The sequence below is a fragment of the Equus asinus genome, chromosome 17 (genome assembly GCF_041296235.1).
Source record: "Equus asinus isolate D_3611 breed Donkey chromosome 17, EquAss-T2T_v2, whole genome shotgun sequence".
Taxonomy (NCBI): domain Eukaryota; kingdom Metazoa; phylum Chordata; class Mammalia; order Perissodactyla; family Equidae; genus Equus; species Equus asinus.
This window is the reverse complement of record NC_091806.1, coordinates 39,608,137-39,627,806: the sequence shown is the minus strand read 5'-3', so window position 1 is coordinate 39,627,806 and position 19,670 is coordinate 39,608,137. Positions and strand designations below refer to the sequence as shown.

General features: G+C 61.7%; 1 protein-coding gene across 7 annotated transcripts in view; it reads right to left on the bottom strand.

Moving 5' to 3' along the window:
• Positions 1-268: 268 nt before the first annotated feature.
• The window catches only part of MYRF (myelin regulatory factor), a 34,038-nt gene continuing 14,636 nt past the window's right edge, over positions 269-19,670 (bottom strand). For 3 of the 7 annotated variants that reach the window (XM_044749859.2, XM_044749861.2, XM_070487972.1), the window contains 24 exons: positions 18,747-18,808; positions 17,555-17,834; positions 16,369-16,619; positions 16,154-16,277; positions 14,220-14,415; positions 12,881-12,957; positions 12,593-12,703; positions 12,085-12,175; positions 11,495-11,695; positions 11,071-11,185; positions 10,407-10,516; positions 9,536-9,696; positions 9,390-9,462; positions 9,013-9,101; positions 8,663-8,731; positions 8,161-8,241; positions 7,912-8,000; positions 7,606-7,797; positions 7,116-7,367; positions 5,340-5,427; positions 5,033-5,107; positions 4,558-4,663; positions 3,012-3,086; positions 269-2,813 (listed from right to left, as the gene is read on the bottom strand). In XM_044749859.2, the coding sequence (XP_044605794.2) occupies positions 2,733-2,813; positions 3,012-3,086; positions 4,558-4,663; positions 5,033-5,107; positions 5,340-5,427; positions 7,116-7,367; positions 7,606-7,797; positions 7,912-8,000; positions 8,161-8,241; positions 8,663-8,731; positions 9,013-9,101; positions 9,390-9,462; positions 9,536-9,696; positions 10,407-10,516; positions 11,071-11,185; positions 11,495-11,695; positions 12,085-12,175; positions 12,593-12,703; positions 12,881-12,957; positions 14,220-14,415; positions 16,154-16,277; positions 16,369-16,619; positions 17,555-17,834; positions 18,747-18,808 (3,049 nt within the window). In that variant the 3' untranslated portion in view covers positions 269-2,732. Of the gene's footprint in view, positions 2,814-3,011; positions 3,087-4,557; positions 4,664-5,032; positions 5,108-5,339; positions 5,428-7,115; positions 7,368-7,605; positions 7,798-7,911; positions 8,001-8,160; positions 8,242-8,662; positions 8,732-9,012; positions 9,102-9,389; positions 9,463-9,535; positions 9,697-10,406; positions 10,517-11,070; positions 11,186-11,494; positions 11,696-12,084; positions 12,176-12,592; positions 12,704-12,880; positions 12,958-14,219; positions 14,416-16,153; positions 16,278-16,368; positions 16,620-17,554; positions 17,835-18,484; positions 18,638-18,746; positions 18,809-19,670 lie in introns of those variants that run through there. The other 4 variants (XM_070487968.1, XM_044749862.2, XM_070487969.1 and 1 more) reach the window with 4 other exon arrangements.

The following is a 19,670-nucleotide window of genomic DNA, read 5'->3' as shown; positions in this document are numbered from 1 at the left end:
GACCCTCAAGAGGCTCAGCTTGTCCCCAAGAAGGCTTTTCCCTAATGTGGCTACTTTGAACCCAAGTAGGGCAGCTGTAGGTCTGTGGGGTGTGGCTAGGCGAGGCAGCTGCTGAGTCATGTTCCCCAGCCTGCATGAAGCTAAGAAGGATAACGGAGGGCAAAGCATCCCTCTGGCTCAGCGGCCCCAGAGCTTCCACTTGGTCCCGGCCCCACAGGCGACTCCATCTCCCACCAGAACAATCTCAAGAAGAGACGGGGAGGCAAGCTGAGATACAAAGCAGTATTTATACATTTATTTATATACGTATATTTACTTCAGAAGAAAAGGACAGTTCAGGGGACAGGAGGCAAGCAGGCCCGGGGCTGCTTCCCTCTGCCCACTCCAGAGTCAGAGTTGGTACGCGATAAATATGAGTCAAAGCTCAGGGACAGGAACTGGGAGTTAACTGGGACGGAGGGGGCGCTCTATGCACACGCAGGCTTTTGCAGGGGAGGTAATGTGGGTGGGGACTGTGCATGGAGAGGCCCTCTGTACAGCTTGAAGCTTGGGGGAGATTAGCCCAGTGGCTACGGGAATAAATGCCAAAGGGGAGAGGGGGAGGGAGGGATGGCTGCTGGGCCCTGGGAGGGGATGGAGCCCAGACCCCTGCTCACTAGTGCCACCTAGGCTGCTGTCAGCCTCCAGCAGGTGGCTGACTTGCCTTCCCTGAAGCACTTTAACCTTATTGGGCTTAAGGCAACTTTGGTCCAAGGTTGACCCCCCTCGAGCAGCTTGGAGCCCCAGCTTGGCCCCAATCCTTGCACTGAGGACCCCCTCCCCAGGCATGGAAACAGCCAGCTGCTAACCAAATTGGGGCTATACTGTGTCCACATGGGCTCCAGGGGGCAGTGGAGGGTCACTTTCCAGTTAAAGACTGAGGGGCTGCAGTCCAAGAACTTGCACCCCGACTGAGGGAGCCCAAGAATCCTATTACAAGGGGCAGGTCTCGGCAGTTTTAAGGCATTACAGGGAGAGTTCCCCCAGGGGGAGGAGGGAGAACAGAGTAGTCCTAAGTAAGGCTCCACCCCTGCGTGGTGTGCGGAGCCATGTAATTCCTATGTCAGCTTGAGGGGGTGGGACCACGTGGCAGAGGGGACTGGGAGGCAGGGTACTCCTGCTGTCCCCTAAATTCCCCTGGTGTTTCCCCATCCTGAGAAGTGCTCTGAGATCTACGGCAGAGGGGGCCCACAGTTCACAGGCTGCTTCAAGATGCAGCTTCCCCACCAAAAGGCCTCCCATTCAAAGCGGAGAATGGGAAGCAGGAGAGGGGCAAGGCCTGGTTCCCAACGAAGTGGCAGAGTATCACAGCAAGGAGGGTCAGTCCCGGCCTCCTTCCTGAACCCTGCAGACATGGCTGAATGATTTCCACCCTCCTTCCGTGAGCCTGGATGTGGCCTCAATGCTCCAGGCACCCACTAAGTGCCACTAACGTTGGCACTTGCGATGAGACTTCATAAGCCAGGCCCACTGCTTCGCTCCTGGGAGGAGTGGCAGAGATGGGGCCTCCTGCCAAGCACGGGTCTCTCCAGCTTCGCTGTCCGAGCCCAGCACAGGAGCCCCTGATTTGGGGAGACGAGGCCACCAGCAAACAAGAGTGGAGGGAGAGGCCAGGCATGGTGGTCAGGAGTGGGATGGTCTTGAGGCTCCGTGGGACGGATCAGAGCCAGGGCTCTGGCCCACCCTGGGCTTTCCATCTCCCTCCTTCCACTCCTGCCCTTGGTTTAAGTGCATTTTAGTAATTCATTAACAACAGCCAAAGCTGTCTGCGTCCACCCACCAGCCAAGACCGGCCTACTGCCCTGTAGGGATTCCTGCTCCTCTGCTCAGAGAGAGTGATGGGTCACTGACACTACTGTGAGCTCTGGAAGCTCCAGGGGTCCAGGCCATGGGGCAACAACGCCATCTGGGGACTCACCGGGACCTTCCCTCCGCAGATACTCCAGGTTCAAGGGTCCAAGGCTTACCTGGCCCACTGGCCCCCATGGTTCAGCCAGGCACTAAGTGTACGTAAGGCACATGGTCAGTCTCCAGCCCATCCAAGGGCTTCAGCTGTCCTGGGAGCTCTTAGGAGCCAAGTTTGCCGGGAAAGAAGAGACCTCCTGGGCCACTCTTAAAGCTTATAAGTCCAAGTCCAGCGTAACAGGCAAACCCCAAACGTCCACCACCTAGCCACCCCCAGGGAGCAGCTTTGAGGATGAAGGCTGTCTGCCCTCTGCCGACTCATGGGTCCAGCCAAGTCTCTTAGGGCTCATCCAGGCCCCCCGCTGCTCTCAAAAGTGGGCAGGTCCTCTCCAAAAGCGGGTGGCTCCCAGTCTCAAAGGAGGGGCAGGGAGGGTGGGCTCTGGACAGTCACAGGCTTTCCCTTGCCTCCAGGGCACCTGAAGCCAGCCCTCCACCCACCATATCTGGACAGATGTGAATTGGTCCTGTCCTGGCCCCACAGGTCTCTCTCTGGCTTCCTCCATGGTGTGTGAGGGGCGACCAGCAGGAACAGCAACTCCAGTGTGAGGACTTCCAGTTTCACCAGTCTCGGGGAGGGCCAAGCCCGGCTCAGTCTCTCTGAGGGAGTGCCAGTGAACGGCAGAGAGATGGCGGGCGGCAGGCTCCAGTGTAACACCATTGCATCCAGTGTGGAAGGGGCGCCCAGGGACCCCCGGGCCCTGGTGTGGTGCTGCCTTGAGGAAGGCAACTCAGTCACACAGGCGGTAGAAGTGGAAGTAGTAGTCTGTGGCTGGCCGGGCCAGAGCCTCCGCGCTGCAGTTGGCCTGACCCTGAGTGGAAGGGCAGCAGGAATGGGTGAGGCGGCTCTGGAGGTGCAGGGCAGGAGGCAACTCCCCCTGCTCACATTGCCTGACACTGTGTCCCAAGTCCTTCCATGCGCTCTGCAAACCCCCCCACCCCTCCCCAAGCCCCACACTTGAGATACAGGTACCTGGACCTCTGGGGACAGGTGGGGTGTCTGTGCTCACCAGCAGTGCCACGCGGAAGTGGTAGGTGAATTCACGGAAGGACAGGATAGTTACTGGCCACTGGTGGGAAGTGCCCTGGAGAGAGAAGGGAGAAGGGTCAGGATAGCCCCTGCCCCTATCCCAACCAGCATCCCTCGCGCCACAGCCATCACAGCCCTGGACTCTCAGCAAGGTTTTTGAAGGGTAAAAGCAGAGAGATCAGAGGGAGCAGGTTCTGCTTTGGGAAGCAATGGCAGGCACCCTCTATGCAGACTATGCCAAATACCTTCAAGTCCACAGCCGTGCCCCCTGGCCCCTGCCTCCCTTCCCTTGCACCCATTATGCTCCAGGCACATCCAAGTATTTCATTGACCCCATCCTCACCACACCCCAATAAGGTGATGCTGTTTCTAGATGAAGGAACTGAGTTGCTTGCCTAAAATCACCAGTGGACACGCAGCAGAGCTGGGATTCAAACCCAGGTCTGTCATGCTCGCCCTTGCCGGGTAGCGTGAGGCCTGGCCGCATGCAGCTGGCCCACCTCCTACCTGGCCCCTATACTCTGTGGGCTCAGGCCTCAGCTCCCCGTCTAAGGAGCATCCGGCCAGGCTCTCCCTCCACTCAGGTGCTGTCTTCTCTGCAAGGTCACAGGGCCTGGGCCCCTTTTGAGGCTCGCTCACTCCATCCTCTACTCAGGTTACTTTCTGCACATCTTTTCTCCCCAGCTAGAGAAGGCATTCTTGGAAGGCCAGGCCCATGTCTACCCCAGCTCTGTCTCCCCACAGCTTGGCCCAGCACTGGGCCTGGGACAGGGAGGCCCTGACAGATACTGGTTGAATAAACACATGAATGGATGAGAAGAAATTTCCTTCATTTGTGTTGAGAGTCACAACTTTGGGTCACGTGGCCAGTGACAGGGACCCAGCCGTTTGGTTCCCGGAGCAGGAGCTAGCCCTCTACATGTAGCCCAAGGGCTCTTCCAAAATCATAGCTCGAACCATGCCACTTGCCCAGCCTGAGCCTGAGGGCGGGCTTCTTGCTGTCCCCGGACTCTCAGCCCTTGCACACACAGTTCCAGCCCTGCCAGCAGGCGGCGCCCTCCCTGGCTTCCAGATCTCTGCACGTGCTGTTCTCCTGAGGCACCGTCCTCTTCCTTCCCCAGCTGACCCCAAATCATCCTTCAGGTCTCGTGTTAGTTAAACATGACTTTTGTGGGTGGCTGTCCTGACCCTGAGACCAGACCAGGTTAGCTCTCCCTGCTGTGGGTGCCAAGGACACCCGCCCTGTCCCCACCACTGCACTCATTCCAGTTGGTCTTCATGGAGCTGTTTTCTTCCCCAGGCTCTGTCGGGACAGGGCCAAGGATGGGTCAGAGCAGGGACAGGGCTGAGAAGATGCTCAGCAGCAAGGTGCACGCATGCCCCCCTCCCCAAGGCACAGAGGCCCAGGCCCTGAAGTGTCCCTTATGGAGCCGCCTTCACTCTGAGCCCTGGCTCCCTCCCCTCTCCCGTTTGGGGGCCCAGCTGTGCCAGGGCAGAGGAAGCTCTGGGGCCTAGCTGGCCCCTACCTGGGTGTCCTGGTGGGTGTGAAGGCTCTGCAGAAAGCCCCCCTCCTCACACGGCTCCTCCTTTGACATGAGGCGGCACAGCACGACGGACACGGGAGATGAGGAGCTGGGGGAAGGCCAGTCAGCAAGGAAGTGGGCTTCCGAGTTCCTCAGCGCCAGCCCCGCCCAGCCAGCCCTCCACTCCACCCGCCCTGCCCCACTGAAACAGCCACCACATCCCACAACCTGAGAAGGAGGCATAAGAGTCAGGGTCCTAACAGCTACCGGCCCTTCCCCACCTACCATCCCGCGTGGTCTTCACACCCCCAGGAGGCAGCAGCCCATTTTACAGGAGCGCTGAAGCCCAGAGATTGCCTGGGTCCCAGAGCCAGTGAAGGATGGGGCAGGCGATAAACTTAGCATCATCCCTCCCAGGCCCCCTTCGCCAGGTTGCCCAGGACCACCGCAGCCCTTGCTCCCTGGCGCTGGCACTCACTTCATCTGCAGGGTCAGGCTGAGGTGCAGCGGGGTGCTGCTGCTGACGGGGATGTGGTAGGTGAAGTTGCCAGGCCTGAAAGGGCAAAGCTGGCTCCTTAGCCCAAGGCCAGCCTGCTGAAGGCCCCCCCGTCGACTCCTCAGCCCCCAGTCTACACTGGAGCCCTTCGAGGGCCTAGAAAGGGGCTGCCCCGCCTTGGGGGGGAAGCTCCTCCCTGAGGGGAACAAGAGTTGGACATCTGTGCTGCCTGAGCTCATGTCACCTGAGGGAACCTGTCCTTGGGGTGAAGGGAGGGAGCCAGGCCCACCTGCAGGCATCCCCTGGGGCGCAGTACAGGGAGGTGATGGGCATCGAATTCTCCAGCACCTGGATGGAGGTCAGGGAGGGCACTGGGTCTGCAAGGAGAGAGGCCGTTGGGGCAGGGAGCAGGGTGACAAGGCAGGACACAAATGAGAAGCAGCCAAGCCTTTCCTTGCCAGACTGGGATCGGTCACTCCCACCTTAGGATGAATAAGTTCCAGGTTGTTCTTTCCAGACCCCCACAATGGCTGGGGTCACACCACCCTCTTCCCTAGCAGCCCGAGCACCAGCCGGTTCCCATGAGCCTGAGGTCTGCCTGCTTGACAGAACCAGAATGCCCAGGAGCAGGGATGGCTCTTCCATATCCCCTGCCAGGGCTGTAGAGGAGCCTGCCCCTCAGGCCTGTGTTCCCCATCGCACACATCTTTGCCCAGCTCTGGCTTCAGTGATGTCAACTTGGTAGCTTGAAATCAGCCACAGTGGGAGTATTCACACAGGCAAATCAGGGCTTCCCCGACCCCCACCCCGAGAGCCAACTGTTAAACACCAGCACACCACTGCGTGTGGCCCTCTCTGGACCAACCCGCCACAGACTGGCTGGCTGGGTGGGACTGAAGGGTGACGGTGGGGTGGGGGGCACAAGGCTTTCTTGTTTATCTCAGTTCACCTACAGGCTTGCTGCTGCCTGACCATCCCCCCCCAAGAGGGGGAAGCTGGGGCCACTAGCCACTGAGCATTTGCTAGACCTGGTCCATTTTCAGCTCCAAGAGACACCCAAGGACCCCAGCAGGACCCAGAACACCCCATGGACCCATGGACGGGTATCACATACAGACAAGATGGAAAGGGCCCTTCCCACTCCTCTTCTGGGTGAACTCTCACTGTCCTTCAGACACTTAATTCCAACGTCACCTTCCAGATCCTTCCTTGATCACCTCCCCACCCCAGCCTCGACAGAGTGCCCTCCCCAGGTGCCCAGCTGCCTGCACGTCCCCTCAGAGCCTCACACTCTCCTGCGTTTCGGTGTCTGTGAGCTCTTTGGGGGCGGGGCATGTCTGTCTCCATCACCCCCAGGGCCCTGTACAGAGCCAGCCACAGAGCAGAGGCCCAGGAAATGGCTGTCTGGTGAGCATGCACCCATGGGGTTTCCCTCATCACTTTGAACTTCAGACTCGGCAAGCCACAGTTTCAAAGCTTCTTTTTTTTTTTAAGCCACAAAACTCACCAAATGAAAGTTGATGAGGAGGCCCAGTACCTGGAGCATTGCCACCAGGCTGAAGGCTCTTGGCTCTTGGCCTCCCCTTCAACCTGCAGGGCAGCCCTCAGAGGGAGCCTGGTTTGAAAACCTCTGCAATAAAGCATTCTCTGGCTTTGTTAAAACCAAGGGTTTGAGGTTTGGAAAAATTGGGGGGACCCTGTACAGCACCCTCCTTGCCCTGGCATGGTGACACAGAAGGAGGCAGGCCTGGAGTCAGGCCAACTTGGGATCAAATTCCAGCTCTGCCACGGACAGGTTGTACAACCCTGGGCAGGTCACTTTACCTACGTCTCCATTTCCTCCTCTGAACCATGGGACAGTTCCTGTCTTGCAGGAGTGTCATGAGGAATCAATGAGGCGATCTATCTGAGGCTCCAGGCCTGAGTCCTGGTACTTAGTAATGCTCTGCAAACGTCTGCTGACTGACAGTTCTGCACCCAGGCCTTCACGTGACTGGGCTGAAATGGGCCCTGGCGAGGGAGCCTTGCTGGGCTGGGCTGAGAGGTGGGGCGGCAGAGCATGTACCTGGCTGGTCCTGGGCCTGAGTGGGCTGAACAGGGCTCAGGCCAGGCTGGGGGGCTCCTCGGCGGGCCCGGCCATGGAGACCGAGGCTGGGGCTGTTCTTGGCTTTGCCCTGCCCCCCAGGGAAGGGGACTGCAGGGCTAGCCACAGGCTCCAAGCTCTTTGAATGCTTGAAGTGGCCAATGCCATTGGCTGACAGGCCCCAGGACTTGGCTCTGATGTTGGTGACTGGCAGCAGGGCCATCTGGCTGGGGCCTGTGGAGAGAACCAGGGACAGGCTGAGAAGAGGGAACTGGCTGCCTCCTGCTCAGCTGTCTCTAGGACCCCTGCAGACTCTAGGTGACTCCCATATGCCTCTTGGTTCCCTCCCAGTCTTTCTGCAGAGCCTTATTCTGGGCTCCAGGAGACCCTCCCACCAGTGAGTCTTGGGGGCCTTTCTCTGGACTCACACAAACCACCTCCCAACCCAAGCCTGGCCCCAAGATAGCCATACCTGAGCGGTTGGTGGAGGGGCTGGGACTGGGGCTGAGACCGTGACTGGGGTTAGAGCTGGGGCCAAGACTAGGGGCAAGAGTAGGGCTGGGGGTGGACGAGGAGCAGCAGACGACCGGGCAGGGGCGGCTGAAGCACAGGTCCACAGTGCGTATGGCTGGACCCGGAGCTGAGCTGACCAGGCCGGCGGTAACTGAGGAAGGAGGCCAGAAGCTGTGTGAGCCAGAGGGGAGCAGCACAGCCCCCCAGCCAGAAAACAGCCACCTCTCCCCCGTCCCTTATCTCCAGACCCACCCCAGCTACGCACCCAGCAGCAAAGAGGGCTGTGTGCCTGGCAGCCCAGTGGTCACAGGGGACTGTCGGAGCTGAGTGGTCCCAAAGCTCTGGCTGGACCTGCTGGGGAAGGGTGGGCTGAGCTCAGAGGGGCTGGGAGAGCAGGAGCGGGGAGACCTGGGAGTCCCGGAGAAGCAGGAGGGGCAGGAGGAGGTGAACAGGGAAGGTGGAAAGGAGGCAGGAGCCAGAGGCAAGAGGGAGGGGGCTTGGTCCACACACGTACCATGGGCACAGGGCCTCGCTCCCCCCAGGGTGCTGGGGCCGGAGCAGGGCCAGAAGACAGGAAGTAGACACGGCAAAAGAGCTAAGGAGCAGCAGAGAGGAAAGGAGGGGACAGGCACCGGGGAGGAGAGAAGAGAAGACACAGTCAGAGATGGCCCAGGAGCTGCGGGTGACAGGGGGCAGAGCCCAAGTTCCCACCCTGGCCCTCCTTCCTCCCACCCTGTTCCAGCCTGGGCCCCCTGGATGCTACTGACTCAGGCCCAGCTACCCGGAGGAGCACTGAGTAGACCACAGAGAAATATCGGCTTCAGCAGGAACTGGGAAAAACAGCTTCCCCTCCTAGGGAGCCCTTCCCACCCACTCACACCAGCCCCCAGCAGGCTGAGACCCTGGGAAACCCCCTTGAGAAGACACAGCCTCCTTGGCTCCTCTGACCCTGGGCGGCCCACCGAAGCCCCGCTTGGCCTGGCAGCTTGGCCACAGCCGGACCGCCAGGGACATACCCATCAGTTTCTACCAGGTCCTCCTCAGTGCGCAGGCTCAGCACGTACAGTGTGGACATGGACACCACGCTGGGAGCCACAGAAAAGGGCCACAGTTAGAGCTGGAGCCACCGTCCAGTGCCCTCTCTCTAGGGTAAGGCCTGTGGTCCTTGGGCCCAGGGGCTGGGCCCCCAGGGGTACACTGGTCTCCCCAGCCCTGAGGGACAAGACAGCACAAGGCAGCCCACCTCCTTCCGCAAGACCTCAGCCACTTGGTCTCCCAGGTCACATCTTCCTCTTCCCCCAGGCCTGGGCCCATGGGCAGCTTGACTCCCCCAGCCAGCACCCCCAGAGCCTAGAGGACAAGTCACCTGAAGGCCATGACCACCACCAGGGCAATGATGGTTCCCTGCAGGAAGCGCTGGCTGATGCAGGCCTGGTCTGGGACCACAGACGATGACTGAGGACCAGGAAGAAAAGGGGAAGAAGCAGACAAGGTCCAGACTTAGGGAGCCCACGGGTTCGTCTACTGTGGGCTCTGCTGGAGGTGGGGAAGCCAAGGTCTACTCATTCCCCCCGGGGGCAGAGGGTGAGAAAGAGAAACTGGAGGCTGGGAGGGCCAGAGGGTTGGGAAGAGAGGGGAAGCGCGTGGAGTCAGTGAGCCTGGAGAGATGCAAGCTGGAAGGAGACACTATGGGGGATGGGGAGGCCCCTGGTCTATTTGCCCCCCATTCCTGCCCACCCTCACCTTGCTGGCCACCTTGGGGGGCCTCTTCTTGTGGGGGACGCTGCCTGCCCGGCTGAACTGACTCCCTGCATGGCTGCAGCAAGAGAGCCAGGGTAAGAGGTGCCTCTGGGAAGGGGGTCTTGCCCTCCCCCACCCCATGCCCCCACCTGAAGGCGCCTGAGCTGCCAGTGGACTTGAGACTATCAAGTCGCCGCAGTTTGGCCAGCTTGTGGCTCCAGCGCTCCAGCTCATCAATGCGTGTCTCCAGGTTGTCGGTCAGCTTGCACAGCTCCTTCACAGCACCCACATTCTCCATGAAGATGCGCTCCTGCCACAGCCAATGGGCCAATGTTGAGGGCACAGTCAGCTCCCGGGAGCCCCAGGCTACAGGCCCAGTGGGGAGCAGAAGAGGAGCCCCTCCAGGCCTCCCTATGCAGGCCAGCCTCAGCTCCCACCGCTCTCTGTGGGCCCAAATAGCATCCCCACCTCTGCACCTTTGCCTGGGCCATCCAGCCTGCCTGAACAGCCCCCACCCTGCTCATCGGAACTCTCCATCTCTCGGAGGCTCTGGCCTTCTGCCCTCCCCGCTCCAATGAACATGGTGTCTCAGACTTCAGCACTTTTATTCAGCAGAGGCTGAAACATACAACATGCTCTTCGGTGCCCAGCCTCATGCCAGGTAAGTTACAAACATCATCCTCACAATAAACCACATGTGTAAGCTTTGCAATAACCACAGGAGAATGTCTTGGCAGTTACTATTGTTTCCCTCCTTTTGCAGAGAAGGCAATGACCCTCAGCGAGGCTGCTCTTGCCCTTGACCACACAGCCATAGAGCGCAAGTCCCCAGCTTCCCGCGCTGAACGCCCTCCCCTTCCCTGGGGGGGTGGGGAGGGGGCTCTGGAGGCATCATGAGAGAGAGTTGGGCTGCTCCTGCCTCTGCACTTCAGTGCCCCCATCTCTATGGAGGAGGTGAATGCCTTCCAGCTGGCATCCCTCTGCCCCTTAGGTCCCCTCCAGTTCCCCCACCCTGCAGACCTTGTTCACCACCAGGAAGTTCTCTATAGTTTTCCCATTGGCAAAGACTACGTCTCCAGTGTCCTTCACGGCCTCAGGCAGGATCTCCTTCACCTCCTGGGCGATCACACCTGGGGAGGGACAAGTCTAATGTAAGGAGGGGGCAGGGATTAGAGAGGGCGAAGTTCTGAGGGCTAGAGATTTGGGTTCTAAGGAGCCTTGAAGCAAGGGGCTTCCACTTCCCACGGAAGTGTTCACAGGGTTGTAGTTCCAGGGGAGTCAAGGTGTGGGGTTCCCGGGGCTGAAGGGAGAGGCGGATTCCTGGGAGTAAGGAATCCAGGGGGAACTCAGGGGAAGGGGGCAGGGATCCAGGAGGATGAAGGCAGGAATCATCTAGGGAGCCAAAGGGCGAGGATGCCAGGACCCCGATTCCAGGGCTTCCAATGTCAAGGGGCAAGGTACCCGGGTCCTGGGGAGGCGCGTTTTCCCAGGGGCTGAGGGGCGGGACTTCTAGAGGGCGGGATTCCCGGGGGCGGAGTTCCAGAAGTCAAGGGGAGAGGTTCCCGAGAGTAGGGTTTCCAGAAGACAGGGACACAGAACTGCCAGAGGACAGGGGCTGGGTTACCGAGGGCTGAGGTTACTGGGTTCCCGGACCCCAGCCCCATCCGCGCAGGCCGGTCCCTACCCGTCTCCGGCGCCGCGGTCGCCTCGATGCCAGCGCTGGCGGCAAACTCCGGCTTGTATCTGTAGTGCACCAGGCGCATGCGCGAGATCCTCTTCAGCTGCTCCATGGTGTCCACCTGTGCGGGAGCCAGGACCTAGACTGAACCCCTCCCTTCCCGGGCCCGTCGGGAGCGGGCCCCGGAGCCCTGCAGGGCGGCAGCCCCGAGGCTGCAGTGTGGAGAGGAGACCCTGCTACCTGGGTCCCCTGATCCAGGGCCTGCCACCCCCTCCTCCTTCCCCTGCAGCCCCACCCCTCCATCTGGCCCCGCCCTTCCCACGAGCCCCGCCCACACAAGCAGCACCGCCCCTCGCAGCCCGCCCTTGCCACCAGCCCCTCCCCTCGCAGCTCGGCTCGCCCCGCCCCTCGCCCACAGCTCCGCCCCCACCTCCTGCACGTGCTCCTTGGCCCGCAGGTCTGAGGGGTGCATGAGCGAGCCCATGACCTTGACGTTGCCGTGCACGACCAGCGCCTCGTCTGGCCGGTCAGTGTTGATGCCCACACGGCCATGGTGGAAGACGGTGTCGGGCACTTGCGCCCGCTGCCACAGCACGTCGCTGTCACTCTCAAACTGGCCTGGATTGGAGGCCTAGTGCAAGTTGCGGTTGGATCAGTCCTGGGGGACGGGGGCCTGCAGCGCCCTGGGAAAGGGGGAAGCCCCGCAGCCACCCCTCCAGCTCCAGCCAGGGCTCCTCACCCCACCATGCCCAACTTAAACTGTCCCTCCCATTGTGGCAACTCTCAGTCACTAGTGGGATCTCAGAAGGCTACCAGCTCTTGTCCACCTCCATGCTTTACTGTGAAGGAGACAACTGCAGCCCGGAGAGGGTGGGAGCCTTGCCCAAGGCCGCACAGCCAGTGCACAACAGGATCAGCACTCCAGCTCCTGACTCCCCAGTACCCCAGTATTTCTCCTGGGTGCTGTTTCTCCCCGCTCTGAGGAGGACTCTCAACCCCCTGGGAGAAGGTGGCCCTCACCCGCACGATGATGCGCTCCGAGATCTGGGCAGCCAGCGTGTAGTTCTGGTTCTGTGCGTGGGCCTGGAGGGCCACCACCAGCATGAAGTACCTGGGGCACACAGGGCTCTTAGAGGCACCCAGGGTCCGGCCCCACCTGCCCCTGCCCACCAGCCACACTTCCCGGGGAGAGGTACAGTGCACAAAACTGCCACTCAGTCATCTCCCACAGGCTCCCCGCACCCCCAGGAAGTGGGCATTAACACCTCATCCTACAGAGGAGGAATGTGAGTCTCCACCAGGGGGCAGAAATTCCCCAGGGCCCACAGCTAGGAAGCCACAGAGCGGTTCCTTAATCAGAAGCCAGGCTTCTGCTGTCCCGTCCTCAAGTCAGTTGAGGGCTCTGAGTCTCAGGTCCCTCATCTGTAACACGGGTCGGTCTGTGGGACTCTGTGCCACACAGGGTGGTATCTCCCTGCCCCTCCTCCTCAGAAACGGAGGGCCCCGGGGCAGGGTCTAGCCTGCTCACCTCTGGTCAGGGTTGGGCTTGCCCTTCTTGCGCATGTTGTTGGCGGTGGTCTCGCTGAAGTGCAACCGCCCCACAGTCACCTTCGTGACCTGCTCAGGGGGCAGATTGACCCTGCAGAGGAAGGGCGGGGTGCTCAGGGGGCAGGGAGGGGGGTATTGGAGAGGCAGGCCAGCAGGGGGGGCGCCAGGTCAGGAGTGTGTGGCAGGTACACACGGTGGGTGCCTGCGGGGCCCCCCTCAGCTCCCAAGCCAGCTGCAGGTACCACGTCCCACGGGGTCAGACACTCACGTGACGGGGTTGAAGGGCCGCTTGCTTCGGTCTGACTGGGACTGCTCGATGTTGATGGACTGGTTCAGGGCCTCCAGCTGGGCGAGGAGCAGAGTCCAGTGGCACCTCAGGGCCCCCTGCTCCCCGCCTGGTCCTGCCGCCCTTCAGCCTCACTTGCCACAAACTCCGGTGCCTTCCCCGACATAGGTGCACACCCACATCGCTCCCCCCACCTCTGCAGGCATTCCCCCACGCACACACACTCCAGTCACCCTCACAGCCCCCACCTCCACATCCACACCCTCCCCCACCTCCAAGCACACGCCCCAAACCGGCCTCCATAAACACTTGCTCACACCCAAACCCACGCCCTCCCCAGACCCTGTCCCACACCCACGTCCCCTCAACCCCTCCACGAGCACTGGCCCCTCATGACACTGAAGGAGACACATGCGGCCGTGTCCCCTGGGAGCTCACGGTCTCAAAATCAACAGCCACTGTGGTTGTGCTGGGGGGGTCACAGGGGAGGGGCCTCTAAGAGTAGAGATAGGCAAGTGTCCCCAAGGGCCAGGGACAGCAGCAGAGTGCACAGTGAAGGTTAAGGGGCAGTCAGCCAGCAGAGGAGGGAGGGCATGGGCGTTGGGAGGGCATCCCAGAGAAAGGGAGCCACCAGAGGAAAGACAGGGCCGTGTCTGGGGCCCAGCAAATGGCAGGGCTGGAGTGAAGGACTGGATCCCGAAGGCTTTTGGGGGCTCAGCTTAGAAGTTAGGGGGGGCTCTACTGGGAGGGCACTGGGAGCCTTGGAAGAATGGCGAGTGTGGTGCCCACCATGTCTCAGGTGGAACAGGAGTCAGGAGCCAGAGTGGAAGCTGCCTTAGGCATTCAGACACGGAGAGGGGATGGCCTGGTCCCAGGAGAGGCAGAGGAGAGGAGAGGAGAGGAGGGGACCGTGTCGAGGGAATAGCAGGGCCCTGTGTATGGTGAGGCGAGGGCAAGCAGGCCCCCAGACTCACGGCTTGGGTAACTAGGGCCCTGGGGCCCTCTTCCCTGAGCAGGGAGCCCAGGGGGAGGGGTGAGCTCATGGGGGGTTTATCTTGGGATGTGGAGCTGAGGCAGCTGACAGAGGGGTCAGGAGAGAGGTCTCGGCTAGGGACACAGACTTGGGGGGCCCAGGGTAGAGAAGGAAACAGGTAACATAACTGAGCAGAGGGCAGAGGAGCCTGACAATTAGGGGCAGGCACAGGGAGGAAAGGCAGGGTGGCAGGGCTTAGCCGGGGGAGCTTCGCCTTGGGGTCTTTCAACGCCCTCACGCCATCCTGGCCCTCCTGCCCAGCCCTCCTTGCTGAGCCCCCAAACCTGCCTTCACTCCGTGCAACTTCAGGTAGAAGCAATCAAGGGGCTTGAGGCCTTCAGGCGTCTTGACGTACTTGGGCTCGCCCAGCATGCCGATGTACACCGTCACCTGGAAGTGGTTCTTCTTCTGGCACACGAAGGCATCATCGCCCACCGAAAAGTTGAAGCCCTTGTCGGCATCCACGCGGTAGGTGAGCATGGGCCTGGGGGCAGGGGAGGGCACTCACCCGGGGCCCCCCAAAGATGGCCCCGAATGTCGGTCCCTCCCACATGCCTGCGTTCCACAGCAATTTCCTAGCCGGTACCCCGGACGATCCTCAAACCACTCATGGGGCTGCCCCCACTCCTCAGAAATGGAAACTGAGTCCCCAGGAGGATTTGCGATCAGGTCTGCCAACTCCTCAGCCGATATTCTTTCCTCTACATGCCTGGGCCCACCCCGCCCTCGTGATGGGGAGGCAGGGCAGGACCCTTGAGGCCCACCAGACAGGAGGGAACTCTCCTGGGGGAGATTGACGGCCCCTCACCACACTTGACTCCTTCCCAGAACACGGCCTGAAGCCCCCTCCCTCCCGGGAGATGGGGTGAGAGGGGATATGTCTGCAGAGCATCACTACTGCCTGACAGCTGGGTGCCGTGGCAACGGTGGAACCAGGCGCCGGCTCGGCACTGGCCCAGCCCCTGCCCACCAGCTTGCTCAAGCCCCCAAACATCCTCATTCTGACTCCTCCATCCATCAGGAAAGGGGCACTCTAGACAACCTAGACGCAGCCTCAGTTTACCCATCTGTTGCTGGGAAGGTGTTCCAAGCACTTTCCAGGACCCTTAGGGGACCTCCAGGTGGCAGGAAGGGGGGCAACTATTGGCGTGCGCTCATCCAGGTCCCCAGGCACCAGGAATGCTCCCGACGCCCAGGGCCTGCTGGAAGAAGCTAGGCAGGGAAAATGTTTCCCAACTTGTGGGGAGAGGCCTTTGGGCCTGGCTAACAACCACAGGAAGGCCCAGGGCTCACCACCTCTCCCTCTCGGGGCTCCACCCACCTGCCCGGCCCAGGGGAACACCCAGGAAGCGCCTGGGCCACACTGGGGGCCTCAGCTGCCAGCTTCCCGGCCTTGGGGCCTGGGGTGGCAGGGCCGGCCCAAGAAGCATAGGAGTCAAAGTGGGGGTCCTCACCAGGCCATAGGGGCTAGGTCCCCAAAGACTCTCCCGCTGACCCTGGCAGGGCCCAAGGGACCTTCAGCCACCACAGCAGGTGGACCCCCCAGCCCTGAGGGCTTGTGGCTAAGAGTTCCACAGAGCCTGGGGCACCCAACTCCAGGAGGCCGGTCTCAGCCCTGAGAGCCCCCAGTCCAGGTACCCTGCCCAGGCCTGGCAAGGTCCAAGGTGAGTCGAGGGGAGCCACACTCTCACCCCGCACTGGCCTTCAGTGGGAGTCGGGGGAGTGGTCCCAGAGTGCTCCTGGCCTGAGCGGGGAAACTGGATCTGTGTGGGTGTTGAGGGAGAGGTAGGAATGCCCGGGCTGCCTCTGACCCAGTCCTCCCCCACTCCCTGGTCCCTCCTCCCCAGGGAGGGGGCTGGAAGGGCCCTGCTGACACTCAGCTTCCTGCTACCTTCCTGGAATGCCGAAGGAGGAGTGGAGGAGGTGGAGGGGAAGGAGGAGTCAGAAAACACTCATTCCCCCCTTCTCCCTGACCTGGCCCCCACCAGCCCCTCCCTGGCCCACACCACCTTCTTAAGAAGCCCTCGGGCTGGGCCAGGACTGAGGAACGCTGAGTGCCAAGCCTGGCTCTGCCCTGAGCCTGTCTGCTCTTCTGTACAACGGGACCATCTTGTACCCAGTGTGCTCCCAGGCCCTGCTCTGGGACCGTGACGCCACTGCCAGGGCTGGGGGGCCCCAGATGGGGTGGCCAGGAGGGGTGGGGAGTCGCACAGACCACTTACAGCTCTTTGTAGTTCGCATCGTACAGTGTCGCCCACTTGTTCTGCTGATGCGGCTGCCACTTGATGGACTGGTAGTTGGGGTCCAGGTAGGAGCCACTGAGACTATCATTGTCCTGCAGGAGACCTGGAGGGAGGGAACGCCCATGTGGGCCCCGGCCCCACACCCCACCTTGAAGGGTGGGCCCCCTGCGGGGTCGAGCAAGCCAGCCACGTACCTGGTGAGGGTGCACCTGGTGGGTGCCAAGGCGGCGTCTGGACCCGGGCGATGCTGAGGGGCAAGGAGCCGGGGCCGGGGGAGAGCGGGCCCTGGGGAGGCCAAGGCGGGGATGGGGCTCGAGTGGGGTGCGGGGGCAGGGCCGTCACGGTCCCGGGCTCCTGTTTGATCATTCCATTCAGCATCTGGGCGTTGAGGGTGTTGGGGGGTGATTCGGAGTGCTTCCTCTTCTTGGAGGGGTGTGTGGGGAGCCTAGGGGGACAGAGGAGTGAGCCATGGGGGGATGGCTCTCCCTGAGCCCCCTGCCCCTGGGCAGTAACGCCCCTCCTCCCCTCTCCACCCTGTTTCAGCAGGATATGCCCAGCCAGAGGACACGTCCTGCGGGAAGCCCCGGGCTCTGCCTCCTTGGAGCGCCCCCCATCACTCCATGTTGTCATTTTCTGTCTCTGTCACCCCTCTCTAGCCCCCCACCTGTGAAATCCAGGAGCCACACCTGACTTGTCTGTATCCCCATCACACCCAGCAATGGGCCTGGCAGCCAGAGTGCTAAGAATCATTTGCGGAATGAATGAGTCGGGCCCCTTCCCTGTGGTGTCACTCTCAGTGTCACCCTTTATAGGCTTGGAAAGGGAGTTTTGGGGAGGGGGTTAAAGATTTGGGGGGCTGCACGGCACCCCTTCCCCTTCTGATTTACAAAAAGTTTGGCAGTGGGATCTTTCCTTGAACTAAATCTTTCATGAAATCTCAACACGTAAAACAGAGAAAAAGACAATTCTGCAGGTTGGTGTCCGAGCCGGGAGCTGGGATCTACGCCTAGAACCTCCTCAGGAAGCTGAGGACTCCACAAGATGGAGTCACTAGGGTCTGAGTAAGGGGACAGCCCCAGTTCAAGTCCCAGCTCTGCCCCTTCCTGGTTCTGATACCTGGGTGAGCATCTCCCCCTCTTGGAGCCTCAGTTTACCTATCTGGGCAATGGGGGTGGCTTAGCCATTGCTGTAAGTCCCCAACGCACTGCTGGGCACATACAGATGCACGTGCTGACCCCCATCTCCGGGGGTCAGGGCCTTCTGTCCTTCCTGGGTTCATCCTTGTCCCTACCTCCATCTCTGCCCCACTTGCTGCTGCCCTGACCCCACCCCCCACCCTGTCTGTCCAGCCCTAGGGGCAGCTAGCTGCCCACGTCTTACTCAGCTCCATGTTGCTGCAGCAGCTGGTGCAGCATCTGGGACTGCTGGGTGTGATGGAGGTCGGTGGGCACCAGTCCCTGCCCCATGGCGGCATAGGGGGGCATCGGGGGCTCAGCCTTCATGTACAGGTCCCGCTGCAGGATGGGGTAGTGAGGTGGGGGCGGCGGGGGCGGTGGGGGGCCTGGCAGGTGGGCTGGAGGTGGGGGCGGGTGCTCCAGGCGGGAGGGCACTCCCACGTGGCACAGGGTCTCAGGGGTTATAGTGCGCAGGAGATGGGGGTCTGCGGGAGAGAAGGGAGTGGGCGTCAGAGACCTACCTCACTCAAGGTGGTGGTCCCAGCTGTCCCCTGGGCAGAGCCTCCTGATTCCCACCCCCTCCTGGGCTGAGCCTGGGGGCTGCCCTCCCTCCGACCTCATGTGGGAGGAGGGATGGGCAGCCTAGAGACTGGACACTAGAGACAAGACCCTGTCCAGGGGATGGGCAGCCTTTCGCCCCATCCTAGCCAGCTCCTTGCTGGGGCTGGGCCTGGCCCAGCTCCCTTATCCCAAAGTTCTCCTCCAGCTCCTCTCCAGCCTGGTCCTCCTTTGGGCCTCAGGAGGAAGTCTCCAGAGACCCCCAGCACAGTCCTGTGGCAGCCCTCCTCCCTCTGGCAGCCCCTCTACGGGGCTCCCAGGGGCCAGCCCCCCAGCCCGAGGGGGGAGGCCCGCTCCCTTTGTTCCACAGGAGGCATTCCAGAGATGTTTTTGGTAAGATAAACAGAACTCTTGACCCCTCTCTGGGCTGTGGGGAGACAGCTGCCTGTGAGCCTTCTACTCGTGGCCACCTGGGGGCTGCTGCACCCCTGAGCACCCCCCGAGGCGACGTGGGCCCAGCCGACGGCGAGGCCCGCGCTCAGGCTGCACCCCGGGCCTCCCCCAGCCGTCCACTTACCGCCGAAGGGCGCGTCCATGATGGCGCAGGCGGGCAGGCGGGTGGCATCACCGGCAGGGACACTTGCTCAGAGGCAGGGCCAGGCTCCCCACCCGCCCGTGGGGAAACAATAGCCAGGGCCACAGAGTATTTGACCAGCGATAATCTGGGCTGTTGGGCGGCCGCTGGCCCCCTCCCTCCCTTGCGCCCTGCCTCCCCGATAAGGCCGCCCCAACCACTTGCCCAAACCCCAGAGGGGGAGGGCGGTGCCCGCCGGACTCACCATTCACCTGCTGGGGGGAGTAGGCCTCGGAGCCCGAGTCTGGGGGAGAGTCTGGCAGCGTGCTGCGGGAGCAGGAGGAAGGGGCCATTGGATGGGCAGCTGAGCCCATGCCTTCAAGCCAGACAGCTCCTCTGCGGGGCAGGCTCCCAGGGACCCCAGAGGCCAGTGGCATCACGGTCCCCTCACACCCACCCTTAGGGGCATTTCTCTGCACCAGCCACCATGGGGGGCCTGGCAGGACCCGGGGCTGAGTTGTGGGTGGGGGACTGTGGGCTCCTGCCCAATATCCCTTCAGACCGACCTACTGGGCTTCTGGGGGCCAGTAACCAGTGTCCCTGAGGATGGCACAGGGGTTCAAGGACACCCTCCCCAGACTGAGGGGCCAGGTCTGCTCCCCTCTTCCTGCACCCACTTCCTGGAATCACGGGGCCCTGGGGGCTGGGCCTGGGGAGTTTCAGCGGAGCGCCGGGGGGCTGCCCCACCATGGGCAGGTGTGGGCTGGGCAGGGAGCCAGCTCCACCGGGCCTGGGTTTATTTTTTTCTTACAGTTTTTGTTTTATCAGTGGTTCAGGGAAACAAAAAAAAAACTAAACCCTGAGAGGTCAACACGTCCTGCATGAACCCTGCATTCACCCAGGGATGTGGAGGCTGCGGCCATGCGGGGGTCTGGCTCTCTGGCCATCCTGGTCCCTGCATCTGGAGAGACTGCCCACTGTCGTGCCCAGGCAGCTGCCAGAGGCGGCCGAGCTGTCATGGACACAGCTCTGGGCTGACTCCAGAGTCCCAGGGCTCCCCTGGACAAGCTACCCACCCAACCCTGCCAGCGGTGTAAGGATGACAGAAGAAAGTGATGGGGACTCAGTCCTTGCCACGGCCCTCAAGGCCTGGCGGGCTGACGGGGCGTCCCCAGCTCGGCGTCCACCA